Source organism: Eublepharis macularius, chromosome 15, assembly GCF_028583425.1.
Source record: "Eublepharis macularius isolate TG4126 chromosome 15, MPM_Emac_v1.0, whole genome shotgun sequence".
Classification (NCBI taxonomy): domain Eukaryota; kingdom Metazoa; phylum Chordata; class Lepidosauria; order Squamata; family Eublepharidae; genus Eublepharis; species Eublepharis macularius.
Genome location: NC_072804.1, coordinates 18,171,652 through 18,188,446, shown reverse-complemented (window position 1 = coordinate 18,188,446; position 16,795 = coordinate 18,171,652). Strand labels below are relative to the sequence as shown.

At 44.7% G+C, this 16,795-nt stretch overlaps 1 protein-coding gene across 2 annotated transcripts in view; it reads right to left on the bottom strand.

The window, feature by feature from the left end:
- The window catches only part of FAM184B (family with sequence similarity 184 member B), a 124,216-nt gene that overhangs the window by 69,783 nt on the left and 37,638 nt on the right, over window positions 1–16,795 (bottom strand). For both annotated transcript variants that reach the window (XM_054999585.1, XM_054999586.1), the window contains exons 2-4: window positions 8,459–9,229; window positions 6,036–6,171; window positions 4,559–4,686 (exon numbers count right to left, since the gene is read on the bottom strand). In XM_054999585.1, coding sequence (XP_054855560.1) covers window positions 4,559–4,686; window positions 6,036–6,171; window positions 8,459–9,229 — 1,035 coding nt within the window. The remainder of the gene's footprint in view (window positions 1–4,558; window positions 4,687–6,035; window positions 6,172–8,458; window positions 9,230–16,795) is intronic.

Sequence of the window (16,795 nt, the reverse complement as noted above, 5' to 3'; positions counted from 1 at the left end):
CATCACATTGGGAATCTGCTTATTGGCAGCTGGATTGGACCATTCTGCCTTGAGTTGTCGCTCAAAGTACTCTGGAAAAGGAAATACTCTGGGGTTGCTCTCTGATCTAGGGAAGAACTCCTTATTCCCTTTGGGTCTCCCCTTTGAACCCTGGGAGGGGATCTCCTCCTCCTCCCCCTTTTCAGACTCCTTCAGATCCAGGGCTGAAAGGATTTTTGACAATAAATATGTATAGTCTTCCATTTGAAACAGCCTGTTGGACTGTTCTGGAGTGGCCAGGATCGCTTCCTGTTCCTCCTCTGAGAGGAACTCCCCCTCATCAGAAACCTCGCTAAGAGAGTGGTCCTCCTCCTCCCATCTTGGGGTCTTTCCTTGCTGCTTTCTAGCTGCTTTAGTTGGCCAGGAGGCAGGCACGCTACTCTGAGTTTGGGACGTTCCTGGAAGCTCAGTTGAGAAAGAGGAACTGTTCCCTGGGCCTTCTGTTTGGCAAAGGGCTCTTAGCTCTTCTCTAAGAGACCTTCTAATGGCTGCAAGCATTTGGGGGGATACGCTGGAAGCACTTACATTATCATCAGGAGTGCCGTGGAGAGAGCCCTGTGCCGGATCTGAGTAAATTTGCCTTGACTCCCCCGCCGGGAGGTTGGCAACCTCGGCGATGCGTCTTGGTGGGAGATCGGCCGCAGCGTCTTTTCCCGCCGAAAAAGGGCCTCTCGCAGCCGCGCTTTCTTCTGCGTCCCGTTGGCTGCATGCGGCTGTCCCCGGCTCCGTCTGCAACAGACGGGGCCGTTTCTTGTTGGGCTGCTCTGCGCCGGCGTGCGCTCTTCTGCCGGGGGGCCGATCAAGCCTCCTAGGCGAGTCGGACCCGGCCGGGCCTGTCCCCACCATCGGGAGGACGGTTCCCGGGGAGCAGCCCTCAGCCCTCTCCAAAAAGGACTCGTCTGAGTCCGATGACTCCTCCGCTCTCCTTTGTTGCTCCATTGTTTTCTCCCTCTTCTCGAGAGAAAAAACTCTCTCCTCTCACCCTCCTTTCTCTCTCTCTCCCTCTTTTTTTTTTTTTTTGAAGGAGAAGTTATAAGAAAAGGAAGTAGACCAGTCAGGTAACAATGGGGTTGGGGAGAGAGTGGGGCAGACGAGGGAGGTATAGGAATAAACAACAAACAAGTAGAAAAGAAGACTGAAGAGAAGGATATAGTCCAAAAAAGGGTAGCCTAGCTAGCCTATTGAGAACTGCTCTCCCCTGAGGCAGGAAAAGAACTGAGGAGAGAGAGGGTGGTCCCACACACCAAAGGAAGAGGAAGAAAGAGTCTACTTCCTGCCTCCCCGATTGGATGGTGGGAAACACCCAAGATGTCCTCCGCCTCAGAGGGAGAAAGGGGAATGATAGGGGGTGAACAACTGCCAGTAATTCAAGTATGAACTATGTGCAGATTTATGCCAAGGCACTAACACAACTGCACAGGATGCTCCTGTACATATTCTGACTCATTAGGAGACCTCATGTGTGCCACTGCCTAATAAAGGACTCACAAAAACCAGTGACTGAACTGTGGAAGTAGTATGGATTATTCATCGGCATGTCAAGTGGATCAGTAAAGTTTAAGTTGAATAGTTTCATTTACGAAAATCAGTTTTCTTATACTGGTTCTGAATTTTGATGGAGTTTATAATTGCCAAAAGTTGCAGAGCCCGATCTTAAAGGTTCTTTTTTCCAATCAGACCAGAGACTGAACCTCTTCCAATAGACAAGACTGATGCCAGAGCAACATCAAAAACATTAACCTCTTCTCAATGATATGGAAGTCAGCAGTGACTCAAATGGCCTCAGGCTAGCCTACAGCTCTATTCTCTGGGTGCACACACAGGGTCCATATGGCCTCCTACTGGGTTTTATGACAGCCAGAGGACCTTAATTTGCTGCACCATACCGGCAAAAAAGGCCAGTCGCTAGCCTCATTATCTGCTGGATGCAGGCACCACCAGCGCAGCCAGGCAGAAGGTCTTTCAGCCCATGTAGCACTGACATGCAGGGATGGTCAAATGGAATTTCTCCTGGCCCTAAAAAGTTTCAGCCTTTGGACTCAGAGTCTCTCTACATATTACTAAGTATCCAGGAACGCTCAAGTGCAGGATTATATGTCTAGCCCTCAATTCATAGGCAGGCTGTTCTTGCTCAACGGACGTGACTGCTGGTTTCATGGGAGCTCCCTTTGCCTGACTGCATCTGCGAGTGATTCCGGAGGGCAAAGCACCAATTCTGCTGTTTTTGCTGGGAGAACAAGTACTGTAGGTTCCTTTGAATTGCCAATTTGCATTTCTTTAAGGTGTGAGAAAGCATCAAGATCTGCATTTCAATGAATGGATGTGGGGGAAATGGATGCAGAGCAAATTGAAGTGTGACTGTGTGATCAAGTGCATGGAAAGTTGGAGGGGGGAACATGTAAAATGAGGTTCACTTGAGCATCCCTATGTACTGAGTAACGCGTAGAGACTTTCAGAGACTCAGCTCTCAAGTAAAAACCGCCTGTTTACCAGCTCACTGGCTTGTTCATTTATTTTCCCACTGCCAAGAGGCCTGTAACAAATGGCCTTTTGTCCACCCAGTGTGAACCAAGTAGTGCTCACCATCCAACCTGGAAGTTTTGGTGAGGGAGAGCCTTTAGACATGTTGCCCTCTGTCTGCATTCTGTCTCAAAAAAGATACACCGTGAATTTTTTTCTAAACATCTGAACTAGCTCTAGATGAGGGTTCCCCAACAGAGTGCTCATCGTGCCCGGATGCCTGCCAATGCTTCTGTTGGTACCAGCTGAGCTTTTCAGAGAGTGGGCAGGGCCTTTGGGCCATTGTAAGACAGGTTTTGTTATTGGCTGCCTTCATGCATTGAAAAGGTTTTCTACTGGAGGATCAGGAAGATTGGTAAACACATGGGCTTTCCTTAGTTAGGGTGTAGTTCCATTCCTTCTTCAGGGATAATAATAATAATAACTGCATTTATATACCACTCTTCTAGACAGATTAGTGCCTCACCCAGAGCAGTGAACAAGTTAGTGTTATAATTATGCCCACAATATAGCTGAGGAGCTGGGGCTGAGAGGAGTGGCTTACCCCAGGCCACCTATTGAGCTCATGGCAACAGTGGGATTCGAACCCCAAAAGTGCTGATTCACAACCGAAGCACGTAACCACTGTGCTATAGCAGCTACAGGGATCATGTTAGAGAGCCCCTATTTGGTTAATATCCTTCCTCACAACCTTAGAACAGCCTTTACCTCAATTCGGTTTCAAACTATGCCCACAGCGCTGCTAGCTGGTCACTACGCCAAAATACCTCAAACTCTTTCTTATTGTATTTGTGGAGCCCAAGTTGTAGAAGAGAGACCACACTACCTATTCTTCTGTTCACTCCATGCAGAGCCAAGGACTAAACTCCTAGCAGAGTTTTTTTTTTTAATAAAATTTTATTGGTGAGTGGAAACAAAAGAAATTTTTCCAAATTTAACACATATAATCCCATTTCCCCCCTTACTCTGTCCCCCACCCTTTTCCTCCCCCCTCTCTATTGACTTCCAACAGCTTTCCAACCCTTAACCCTTCTTATTACTTAAATCTATTTCATTTATATTTTCCTACCAACTTTGAATCATAATATCTCTTACTCTAAGCACATTCTTATTCTTTTACACAAACTCTATCAAACATACGATCAATATAGTATATCTCATATCAATATAACATAACAATATAGTATAATATATAGCAGGGATCGCACTATCTCTTACTTTAAACTTATTCTATTTCTTTTCTTTTAGGCATATACTCCATCAAATACACTATCAATATAGTATATATTATAGTAATATATTATATATATATTGTATGCTATGCCACCAATGTAGCACAGCACACAACACCATATAGCATAACCACTATAATGTAAAGTCTGATCCACTAACCCGTTATTTTATGTTGTATATCATATATAGTATACCTCTCTCATATATTCAATGTAAAATTCCCTTAAATATTATATTAGCTTAGATTATAATTACATTCCCCCTAAATGGTAAGATCCCTTCTCTCTTCTCATTGCGCTAGCAGAGTTTTTAATGGGTCTAAGCTCCTCTTCAGGCTCCGAGACGCTGCTTTTAATCCTGTCTGATACTGTTCCATCTGTTTCTTATAAAATCTCTCTTTTCGCTTTAGCAGCCAAGAAAATTCGGGATAGAGCTGTTTCCTGTGATAGTAATGCTTTTATTCGATTGGTATTTCCTGCCTAGATCATTTAAATCTGTCAATATCTGTACATATGTTTAATCGCTGATTTGTATACACGACCCTTTGATACATGTTAAACTGTTTTATGTATCTGGCTCGTAACTGCCTCTGGCCACAAACTCTACTACTACATTCCCCCTTCAGGCTTGCCTTATTCCCCGGTGTGAGGAGGGAGGTACTCAGTTTGGTTCTACTTTCCGTAGAAGCTGTTATTGGAATGGCGTTCCCAAATTTTTCTCACTCGGGTCATCGCATACTGCTGGGAGAAAAGTGATGCTTACACACCTGTGCATCTTTGCTCCCTGGGCTCTGCTTGGAGGACAACGCTTGCTGGAAGTGCAGGATCTGTTTCGTCAGGTCTCCCACTTCACTCCTGGTTTTGCTCTGGGAATTCAGTGTCCTTTCAATTGTCTCTGTGGATTTCAGAAAACATCCATTATGCATTATTTTCCATATATTTGATTAAGAAAACGAATAACCTAATAAGGTGCATTTTGCATTTAAATGGCATATTTCAGGTGGTCAAGGCACCACACAGACGTCATCACAGGAAGGGGTTGGATCCTGCAAATCTGTTCTGCCAGTAGTGGTGCTCTCCTTCAGATCAAGGAGCCTTCCCCTGAGGCAAGAGGCTTGAGCAGATCTGGAGGGGGGGGGTCCAACCCTTGTTTTCAGCAGCCCTGTAAGACAGGCCAGTTTATTGCTCCTACATGATACAAAGAGATTGAGAGCATAGTGACTTGCATCAAGTCATCTAGGAACTTTATGATTAAGAGATTTCTGTCAGTTTCTGCATTTTCCTCCTCAAGGGTCAGAGTATACCTGGTTGTCTCCCCTCCTGCCACCACAATTTGTCCTCACAAAAACCCTGCAAAGTGAGTTAGGCTGAGAGAGTGTGACAGGCTCGAAGTCACTGTTGGAAGAGGAGGGCTCAGCGCTGTCCCCTTTCTCAGGTTTCAGAGGAGGACAAACCAAAGTTAGAAAGACAGAGAGGTCAGGGCATCCTGTCTACTGCTCTGACTATCCCTTTGATATGTTGATTGCTATTCTCAGGACTTCCTTGTGACATCCTCCTTCTCCCTCTTCTCTTCCTGGCTTTGTTCCAGGCACCATCTCTCTCCTTCTCCTCCCTCCATCTTGGAAGCAGGGATGCAGGCCTTGTCCTGGCATCCATGCCCATCCTTAGACTAGATAGGTAGTTAGGATCTGTCTCTCCTCCTTTCCTATCAGAGTATGGAGTTCCTACAATAATGCAGAGGAGTTAGCCGTGTTAGTCTGTGGTAGCAAAATCAAAAAGAGTCCAGTAGCACCTTTAAGACTAACCAATTTTATTGTAGCATAAGCTTTTGAGAATCAAGTTCTCTTCGTCAGATGCATGGTACAATAATGAACTCTTATTTCCTTTGTAAGTATAAACAAGTTTATGCTTTGTTATTTTCTCTTCTGCACACATACCAACCAACAGAAGGAGCTGCACACACACCAGCCAGCAGAACCAGCAGAACCTATAATCACACTTTCACTGCAAACGATTCTGCTAACATGGAATCCTTTAATTAGGTTTCTGCTGCCAACGTAAGATTTATTTATCAATCACCAAGTGAGCTTCATGGCTGAGTAGAGATTTGAAACTGATCTCCCAGATCCTAATCTGATGCTCTAACCACTACCCCACATGGGCTCTTCAGAACCAAACGGGATTTTCCAGCTCACCCACACAATGCTGCTCCAGCTCTCTAGACCCACATTTTTTATTTCTTACCTGTTTTCTGCCGAATTTCATTTTCCTGCATCAGGAGTCTTTCTTTGGCTATAATCAACTCTTCCTCCAGTGTTTTCATGGTACTCTTTGACTCCATAGTCGCTTGCTGGGCTTCCTTGAGCTGCCGCTCCAAGTCCTGCAAGCACATGTCATGTGAAGCACGTCTGAGATTATTTTCATGGCACTTGCTGTAGGAACATCCCTGATTCTCCCTATGCGACCCGTTTCAATTTCAAATACAGTGAAAATTATAGAAGAATGATCCTGTTACTACCTTCTTCTCACGGGTTGCCTGAGGGCCAAAGTAGATGTTACAGTGGCCACGGGCTTGACCCGTGGCCGCTGCCACCATTTTAAAAAAGATTTTGACCATTTTTAAAAAGCCGCAAAAGCCCAATCCTTTATTTTTCAATTTTTAAAAATTATTTTAATTTTTAAATTTTAAAACAAACCTAATACAAGATAGAAATAAAAATAAGACAACTATAGTGGCAGGTCCATATATAAGTATCTATAAAAAGGTTTCCAAACATCTAAAAATAAGTCCATCATTATTATATGCCGTACCTTCAATACTAATAAGGTTGTAAGCTTGAATTACAGAAGATGGACATTTCTCTCTCCAGTGTTGTTATGTAAGTATTTTGTCTACAGTAAGGATATAGAGGGTCCATTTTAGTTGACCACTGGTGAGCCTCCAAGAAACAGGCAAATAGATTAAAAGTACGTAAGTATCCTCAATACTCAATTAACATTCTAACACAAAATTATTATGAATAATGACTTCCTCCCATAAAGACAGAATAACTGGACACTCCCAAAGTATATTTTTAAGAGATGTATCCTGCAAGCTACAATGCCAGACACTTTACTTAGTCCTTTACTAAACATATGCTGGGAGATCCCACAAACACATCAAAGATGGTGTAAGTCAGGGAAAATACAGTCCAATCTTAGGAGTGCCTGTCTGTATAACTGGCATCTCCATGTGATTCCTGAAGAATCACAAATAGCCCAGGATAGCCTGATCTCATCAGATCTTAGAAGCTAAGCAGAGTTGGCCTTGGTTAGTAATTGGATGGGAGACCTCCAATGAAGACCAGGTTGCAGAGGTGGGCAATGGCAAACTACCTCTGTTAGTCTCTTGCCAGGAAAACCCTACCAGGGGTCACCATAAGTCAACTATGGGTCCTCCCAGCTGATTCTCTTTGCCAGTTTATCACACAAGGTTTATAATTTGCAATAATTAAACTTTCACCTATGGGATGGTAGATAAACTAACTCCTGGACTCAGAGGTCCTAACTGTTGGGATTTAGCAACTGGTCTGCGCTCAACCATGAAAGTGTTAGCTGTTACTTTGTTACTTAGTTAGTAAACTTATTTGCATAGGACCATTTAGCTGTCGAGTTAAGTTTCCCACCATAGAAAAGGGAGTCTTTATGCTGAATGAAGAAGATCTGGGATTCACTACTGGGCAACTAGTTTATTGGGGGGCAATTAGCTAGAAACATATACTGAGGTTTATTGCTCTCTGTTCAGTGTCTCTGACAGTCTGTTCTCTGTGCCAGCTTACTCTCTCTTACCAGCAAAATGTAGCTAGACAGCTATTCTTTATTTTTCTACCCATGTAACCTTTTTTACCCTGATATGCAGTAAAGTATTTTTCTAGAGCTAAACACGGGAGCGTGTTCTTATCATGACTCCTTATCATGAAAGGAAAGTATCTCACTGGCTTCAGAAGGGTCCTGCTTCTCCTCCCACCATTGTGTCTCTGGCAATGTACTGGTAGAGCAATGTGATGTCTGGGCTGGCCTGCAGTTCTACTGGAACTCAACTCTTATCCCCAAGTGCAGCACCGTCTTATCTCCTTAGAAAACGAGAGCCCGTTCTTTTCTGGGACAGGAAATAACAGGAGTGCTGCTGGTCTGGGACATCAAGGCAACCCTGGAGCAAGTTTAGCCAAATGATCCCCGGGGACTGCACTGCAGCATGCACCTGTGCTGCGGCCGAGGTCCAAAGCAATCCCGCAGCTGCTGCCACAGGGGTCACTTGACTTCGCTTAATCCGGGTCACAAGCAGCCCTTCGAGGCAGGAGCCCCGCAGGAATGTTCCCAGTAAGCTTAAGGGCCAGTCCACCTCTGGGTGCCCCAAGGACACCATCAAGTTGGAGACTAAACTTGTTCCCTGTCCTTGGTGAGTATCTCTAGCCCTGTTTGCATCGCTCCAGCCTAGATTTCTGGGCGTTATTGTTTTTTTTAAATCATGCTGGTATGTGATAGAGTTTGGGAAGAGTGAGATAAAATGCCGGGAAGTGATTTGATATACTTGGATGCTGGCAGATGATGAGTCAAAGCACCGAACGCTTCAAGATTTAATCATCTGCTCACTTTACGAGCACATGGCCAGGAATGTTGGGTTCTACCTGCATCGCCTCCCTCAGCTTCTGGGAATGTTTCTTCAGCTCACTGACGCGCTGGCCTTTTGCCTCCAGGTCAGCCTCCAGCTTCTTCATCTGCTGCTGTGACGCCACTTCGCGGGCCTCGAAGTTTTCTCTTTGTTCCATTTCCCTTTGCTGCCACTCTTGGCACGAATCGGCCAGGGCCTGCTGCATGGCTTTCCTCCAGGCTTCTCTGTCTCGCTCGTGAGAGGCTTGGAGCTGGCTGGCTGCCTTGGCATAATCTTCAGCTAATTTCTGGTTCTCCCTCTTGAGGCTCTCCATCTCGCTGACCAAAGCCCGCATTTCCATGCTGCGTTTTTCATTTAAGTTCCCCTTGGTATTAAGTATCTCTCCATCAAATGGTCCCCGTTCATTTAAGAGACTGTCTGACTCCTGGTTCAAAGCCTGAACTCGGTTTTCAGAGTCCAGTTTCACCTGTAACAGCTCCTTGTGGAACAAAATTTCCTCCTCTGTGCATTCACTCTCAGTTTGTGGCTCCCTCTTGCCTTCCAGTTTCCTGCACGTCTTGAACTCTGTTAGGGCCTCCTCGTTCAACTGCCTACGCTGCCGTAAAGCTTCTTCGAGGGCCTGGATCCGCTGCCGGAGCTCCTGCTCCTCTTCCACTTTGCTCTTATAGTGAAGGACAGTTTCTTTAGTCTCGGCAAGGATGTGCTGAATCTCTTCTTGATGGGCCTCCTTAAGAGACTGGATGCTGGCCTCGTGCTCATCGTTTTTTGTGTTCAGAGCATATATCACCTGTACCCACAACAGAAAGTAACAAGAAACACTGTTAATATACAGAAGTACATTAATTTATTTATTTTAAAAGGTATATTTTTCCTTTCCACTTTCAGAACTTCTTTATTAAAGAGCCCAAGCAGTAAAATATAAAGTCTTTACACACACAGCAAGCAGCAGGAACACCAATAAAATAGACAAGGTGTGCTCAAAGCAGCCATTTAACAAAGGCACAGAAGACTAAAGATGTCTTGATCTGGCACCCGACAGATCGGCCACTTCCACACGTCCTTAATGGGTTGGCCTGCCAATGGAACTCTGGCGGGTTATCTCGCTCATTACACACGTCACCGTTTCCCATGCACCAGCGGGTCATGATGATCCCGGTATTTAAGCGTTTTTTTGTGAGACCTGTTTTGGTCCGTGTTTATTTTTGACGCAGGTTTTCCGTGCAATTATCCTACCATTTCAAATCTCCATTTCAAATCCTACCATTTCACAAATCTCCTACCCCTCCTCTCGTCATTACCCCTCCTTTAATCATCTGGCTTACACGTGCAATTGTATAATTCCTCCCCCCCCCCTTTAAACCTTCTTTATACGATCCTTGCGCCATTATGATATCTATGTACACAATCATACTGCAGCGCTTGCCACCTTGGATCACACAGCAATTGGACTATCAGTCTAGGAATAACATTGAGAACAGAATGCCATTTCATGAAAGAAAATGAAGGGGTGGAGAAATGTAAAAGTTTATGGATACAGAACTTAGGTAATGATATTGACCAAGTACAGTGAACCAAGATATGGAAAGTAAATGTTAAAATAACTAAGATGTTCCATAGATGGTATCCAATGCTAGATAGACACTAAAATGTTTAAAAATATGTCAAATAAGTGTTGGAAATGTAAAGAAGGTATAGGGACATTTTTCCACATGTGGTGGTCCTGCAAAGAAGTGCATAGATATTGGATAATGGTACATAAGCTATTACAAAATATCTTACGGATATCAATACCTTTGAAACCAGAATTTTTTTTATTAAACTGTATGTCGGATATAAAGAGAGAGCAAGAACACTTGGTAATCCATATAGTAACAGCGGCTAGAATCTTACTAGCAACTTATTGGAAACAACAAAGAATCCCTCAGCAAGAAGAATTAATAACAAAAGTAATGGAGACGGCGGAAATGGATAAATTGACATTGTTAATGAAAGGGCAAATGGAAAAAGACATCTCTGTAACATGGGATCCCTTCTACAAATGGATGACAAATAATTACAATGTTTAAACATAAATATGATACCAAGACTAACTGTATAATGACATAATAGAACTCACAATTAAAGATGCAACAAGATGAAATATAAGAGGTAAAGAAATAGATAATAGATATCGACAAGCAAAGTGACAACTGTCTCATGTTTGTATATGTATGTGTGGAAAAACAATAAAAAATATTTCAAAAAACCCCCCAGAATGCCATTTCTGATTTTATTTTAAATATGGAATTGTGCGACCACGCTACTCTACTGTTCACATGTTTATTACCCCTTTTTTCATTTAAAACTGTGAGCGGGAAATCAACAGTAGAGAACAGAGTACTATGCACGCGCAGTTTCTACCGAAGCTGAAAGACAGGACAATGGTATAGCGCAATCCCACATGTGCTCAAGAAGAAAAAAAAGGAAAGTTGGGCAGGCATGTGCCAACATCATTTGTGACGAAACACAGATTTAAAAAAATGCGTTTTCCTTTTTGGGACCTTTCCCCCCCCACAACAAATACCCACAAAACATGCATGAGGACGATGCATGAGAAAGGTGAGTTCTTGAAGCGGACTGGAAAGACACTTTGGAACAGGGAAAACCTGAAAAAATTGGAACATGTGGAACTGGCCACAGTTTCTCATAGTTTCTGAGGAGGGTTTTCTATCTCAGAATCTGCCTGATCTCAGAAGATGGGAGCTCCTCAGAGCAGGGCCTCAGAACAGACAGGTTTACGTGAGAACAGATAGTCCTTCAGGTATCCCACTTCCCAGGGCTTTTTTTCAGCTGGAACGCAGTGGAACGGAGTTCCAGAACCTCTTGAAAATGGACACATGGCTGGTGGCCCCGCCCCCTGATCTCCAGACAGAGGGGAGTTTAGATTGCCCTCCGCACCGGCACGGAGGGCCATCTCAACTCCCCTCTGTCTGGAGATCAGGGGGCGGGGCCACCAGCCATGTGTCCATTTTCAAGAGGTTCCGGAACTCCATTCTACCACCTCTTTTCCCAGAAAAAAACCCCTTCCAGTTCCACAGGATTAGACAATACAGATAATCTTTTTACCCAATGTCACCTTTCCGTGATGAACATGGAAAGGCCTGAGTAAAGTGGTAGAGCTGCCAAGTGAGGAGAACTTTACCACTCCTCTGATTCCCTAGATTTCTGACTGGGTAATCATATTTGGTAAAATTCCTCTTGGCACTTATAAGATGTTACACTTTAGGATCAATTCACTGATTAACCAAGAGGTTATGTGCATAATTGTGCAAATAACTGGTCCATATTCATCCTGTATCATACAAATGTCCATGGTCATAGGTAGGCCTGACATGCATGACTGTGAGAAGGGCCCTGCTCAAGTACCCACACATGTGCAGGCCCCACTTTATAGCAGAGGCCGTGCACAACGGGAGCAGAAACATGAATATAAAAATTTCTCCTATGCCCGTCATATCCTATGTGCACACCAAGATGGAGAGTGAACTGGAATAAAGTTTTAAAAAGAAGCTTAGTAAATCTGAACAAACAGCTCAAGATGGTAGCCAATGGGAAGATGGAACCTCTCTCTGCCACTCAATTCCTGGCAGAAGAATACTTTCCCCCATCCAGAGGGCCTTATATTACTTTTGCCATGGCTCAGCCTCCTTGGTTTCAACTAGCCTTCCTTTCCCCTCCATTTCCCTCTCTTTTTCCTTAGTCCAATAGTAAAGCTGGCAAGGTTCTTGGGAAATATAGGCCTGCAGGGAATTGGCAGTCAGGCCTACTTGGAAATTGCTCCATTTACATTAAGTTATACAACTTCTGCTGTATTCTTCTAAACTTCTTCCACCACAACTTATCTAAATTAATATAATATGCATAATACTTCTTTCTTGAAATTCTGATATGGGTCAAAATTTGGCCATTGTAGCAGTGTCTGCTAGTTCATTTCCCCATTCTTCTCATCTCGGGCAACAACCAGCTTTTTGGATAAAATGGCCAGTAACATAGAGCAGAACTACAAGTGATGCCTGACACAGGTTGGACACTTGTCAGCTTCCCTCAAGTTTTGATGGGAAATGTAGGCAGCTTGGTGGAATGTTGGGCAAGTGACAGTTGAAAAGTCCGTTGGCCAAGCTGCAAGACCAGGATGCCTACATTTCCCATCAAAACTTGAGGGAAGCTGACTAGTGTCCAACCTGTGCCTTTTGCCTCTTGTAGTTCCGCTCATAGTCTTTGGATCCTGAGCACATTTTATTTTCAAGATCTCTTACATTATGTCATGTATTTCTTTCCAATTTTTTAAAGTTATTTTACAGGTCCACCATAAAGGTTAAAAGGTAGTGTCATGTTCTTTACATCTCCAATATTTTCCCTTATAATTTTTATCCATTTTTTCAGTATCTTTCAGTGTAATATACCATCGGGAAAACATCCTACCTATACCAATTCTCTTTTAACATATGACTCTTTGTAAATTTAATGTTTTTTGTCTATAAAGTTTCCCACTGTCTCATAGTAAGAGGCTCTCTCTTACTGACAATGTTAATCCTGAGCTGAATGCTGTAGAGAATGTCTCCAAACTTAGTTAGACTCCTCTTTTCCTTTCAATTTTTGCGTAGGTTGGTAGCCTTTTTTTTTAATAGAAAAGGGAGGCCAGTCTAGCTGGGCTCCCAACTGTATTGGTCAAGAGGAGAAAATCTAGAGAACAATCCACCAAAGAGAACCAAGAGAAAAAATGTAGAGAACAATCTCCCTCAAAGATGCCTCACAGCCAAACTACAAGAGACGAATTACACGAAGAGGAGCATGCGAATTGAGTCGCAATGTTAGCTGGGAAGCTGAGTGTTAAAAGAGATCGGAAGGCTTTGTCAATTTCCCCTCTCTACAGAGCCAGGGAGATCTCTGCTCAGAGGAATTGTTAATTTCCTCTTTGCCTCCCGAAGGCTCTGTCAGTTTCACCTCCCCTTCTAGGAGGCAAAGAGGAAATTAAATGCCCTGAGGAGCATCTTCCTTGGCTCTGTAGAGAGGGGAAATTGACAAAGCCTTCCGATCTCTTTTAAAACTCAGCTTCCCGGCTAACATTGCGACTCCCTTCACGTGCTCCTCCTCGTGTAATTCATCTCTTGTAGCTTAGCTCACAGTCCAGTATGAGGGTCAGCAATAAGTCCCTGGCACTGCCCACGAACTGCCAGGTGACAAGGGACTTGGGGTTGTGCCCCCTGAGGAAGTGGCATACACTGGAATTCTTTTCCAACTGTCCCATAGCATGTAATTATTGTTGTTTTATGATGATCAGATTCCTCGTGTCCATCATCCATTATGCAAACGAACAGATGTGAAAGTAAGAACCATGTATCTTATGTTCACTCCCTAGTGATATTTAAAGACAAGACACTTATTAAAAATAACACGAGTACTAGGCTGTGTCTGGGAACATTCCAGATAAATGTAGAGCAGCAGCATCGAGACAGCAACCCGTTCCAGGAACAGAGAAACAAATATCCCAAATCATAAATGATCTTCAGTTCACCCCTTGCGAATTCTCCAGTATTAACATTTTTTATTGTAGCCAAAGCAAATTGACTACCTGGCTCTTTCTTCCTAAGGGAGCAATAACTAACCAGGATCTGTGAATATTACTTAATTATTCAACACGGGCTGTAAAATGGCAGGACACTGGATTAAATAATTCTGCATTTCACCGAGTGAGTAATGGTTCGGGTAATTTATCCCTTAATTGCTGGCTCCAGATAGCATGACACTTTAAGATCATTACTGAGTCACCGGGGGGGGGGGGGGTTACCATGTGCAAAAGGATACAGAGCTGCCCATCCCCTGCATGATAAGCTATTCCAACCATCTTCCCCTCTTCTCCACAGTCAACAAATATCCTTCCTCCTTTGTACCCTGACACAAGCTCTTTGTAGCAGATAGGGTTTCAGTGACTGAACCATTTCCTATTGTAGGTGCACAGTGATGGGCCAGTTTGGTGTAGTGGTTAAGAGCGTGGGACTCTAATCTGGAGAAGCAGGTTTGATTCCCCACTCCTCCACTTGAGCCAACTGCGTGACCTTGGGTCAGTCACAGCTCTCTCCGAGCTCTCTCAGCCCCACCCACCTCACAGGGTGATTGTCATGAGCAGAATAATAACACACTTTGAAAACACTCTGAGTGGGTTTTACATTGTCCTGAAGATGGTATATAAATCAAATGTTGTTGTTAACTTCTCACAGTTTAAAACATCCCTTTTATACACTTTCATTAAAGCCACAGAAACCATGTCACTTAGTTAAATCTGCCAATTCTTGAACAATTATTGAAGCTTCACTCTTTTCAGACGCAAGCCTTCCTGGCTGAATTCTATTTATATACTTCATTAATATTCCATCGTTTTCCTTAATGGGAACCCAGAGCAGCGTACGTTGTAAGCCTCTCTTTCTTACGCTAACGCAATAAGCCTGTGAGGAGAGGTAAGGCTGAGAGCATTCAAGTGGCCCAAGGTTGCCCAGAGAGCTTCCAGGTAGGCTTCCCAGGGGCTTGCCAGTGGTGGGCAAGCTCCCGCGGATTTGCCCCTTCGTCCGCCAATCGCCCAGCGATCAGTGGGAGGGGACATGCCCCTGGAGGCTGCCCACCACCAGCAGGCACCTCAGGAGTGCACACTGTATGCGCGCTCCCAACCAGTGTGGCAACATAACTTCCAGAAGTGAAGTCGTCGCCCTGCCTGTGGAAGCATTTCCGCGCTTCGTTTGGCACCAATTTGGACCCCAAACGAGCCATATCGGCCCCGTGCAGAGCGTGGGAATGCTTGCGTGGCTGGCATGGTGATGTCATCATGCTGGCTCCGGGGCACGTACATGAGAAGATCTGGTGCTCCACAAAAGGTAAGTGCCAGGTGCCCCGCCCTCTCAATGGGAAGTGAGGGGTACCTGGCAACTCTACTTCCAGGACAGAGAGAAGATTTGAATCTGGATGCGAGCCCAACATTCTAAGCATTACACCACATCGGTCCTTTTGTTTCTTTGCCATGGACCAGAGCATCAACTCCTCCTTGTCAGGCGATGAGGCCGAAGGCTCAGAAGAGGCCTGCAGGAGTAGGCAGTTGAGTGTCACAGTAGGCCCGGTACCTTGGAGTTGTGGTAGCCTGCTTCGGTAACTCCACGTCCTTGCACGAATATTTAAGGCCTCTGTTCACCCTCAGCTAGGGTTGCCAACTCTGGGTTGTGCAATTCCTGGAGATTGGGGTGTGTGGCCTAGGGAGGGTGGGGTTTAGGGAGGCACCACATCCCTCCATCCTCCAAAGCAGCCATTTTCTCCAGGGGAATTGATCTGTGTGGTCTGGAAATCTGTTGTGATTTTAGAAGATCACCAGGCCCCGCCTGAATGTTGACAAGCCTACCGTCAGCCTTCACTAGGGCTCCCAGGCCCCTATACTCTCCTGGCGGGAGGTGGGGGACCCAGGACTTACTGGCTGGAGCTTCCTCTTGCACGTGCAAAGTGGGCACGCGTTCCCAGGGAGGCATGATGATGTCACTTCTGGGAAGTGACACTATCACACCAGTCACAGTTGTCCTCCCACACTTCTCACGGGGCTAATTCTGGCCCATTTGGGAAAAAGAATGGCCCCAACAAAACACAGGCCAGCACAATGATGTGACTTCAGGAAGTGACATTGTCACGCCCCGCTGGGAGCACGCCTGGTGTGCACTTTCCTGGGATATCTGTTGTTGAAGGGCAATCTCGGGGGGGGGGGTGTTGCCACCTCCTGCCAATTGCCAGTGAACGGTGGGCAACCAGGCAACCCCCTGGGAGATTGCTTGCCACTGGTGGGCAACTGGTAAGCCTAGCCTTTACTTGGGCCAGCATCCAAGCTATAGTGCTGTCGGATCAAGCACCCTGCCTTGACCCTTTTGAGTAGGAGATTTTGTCTTCTTCCTTCCTGTATTCCAGAACTGTTCTTAACAGAAAGGGCTACACCCTAAACAAGCCCTCAATTCGTCACATTTTAAGATCTGTACAGAGGTTCCCTGATCTGTCTATTTATTTATGCATTATTTATAGTTCACCCTTCTCGCTGAGACTCAAATCAGATTACATAGTGTGGGTCAGTACAGTGATTTCAAAGACATTTCAATACACATGTAATAGGGCATACACATGCCCTGACCGGGATAGCCAGGTGAGCCTGATCTCGTCAGATCTCAGAAGTTAAGCAGGGTCAGCCTTGCTTAGTAATTGAATAGAAGACTTCCAAGAAGACTGGAGTTGCAGAGGCAGGCAATAGCAAACTACCTTGGTTAGTCTCTTGCCTTGAAAACCCCAGCAGAGGTCA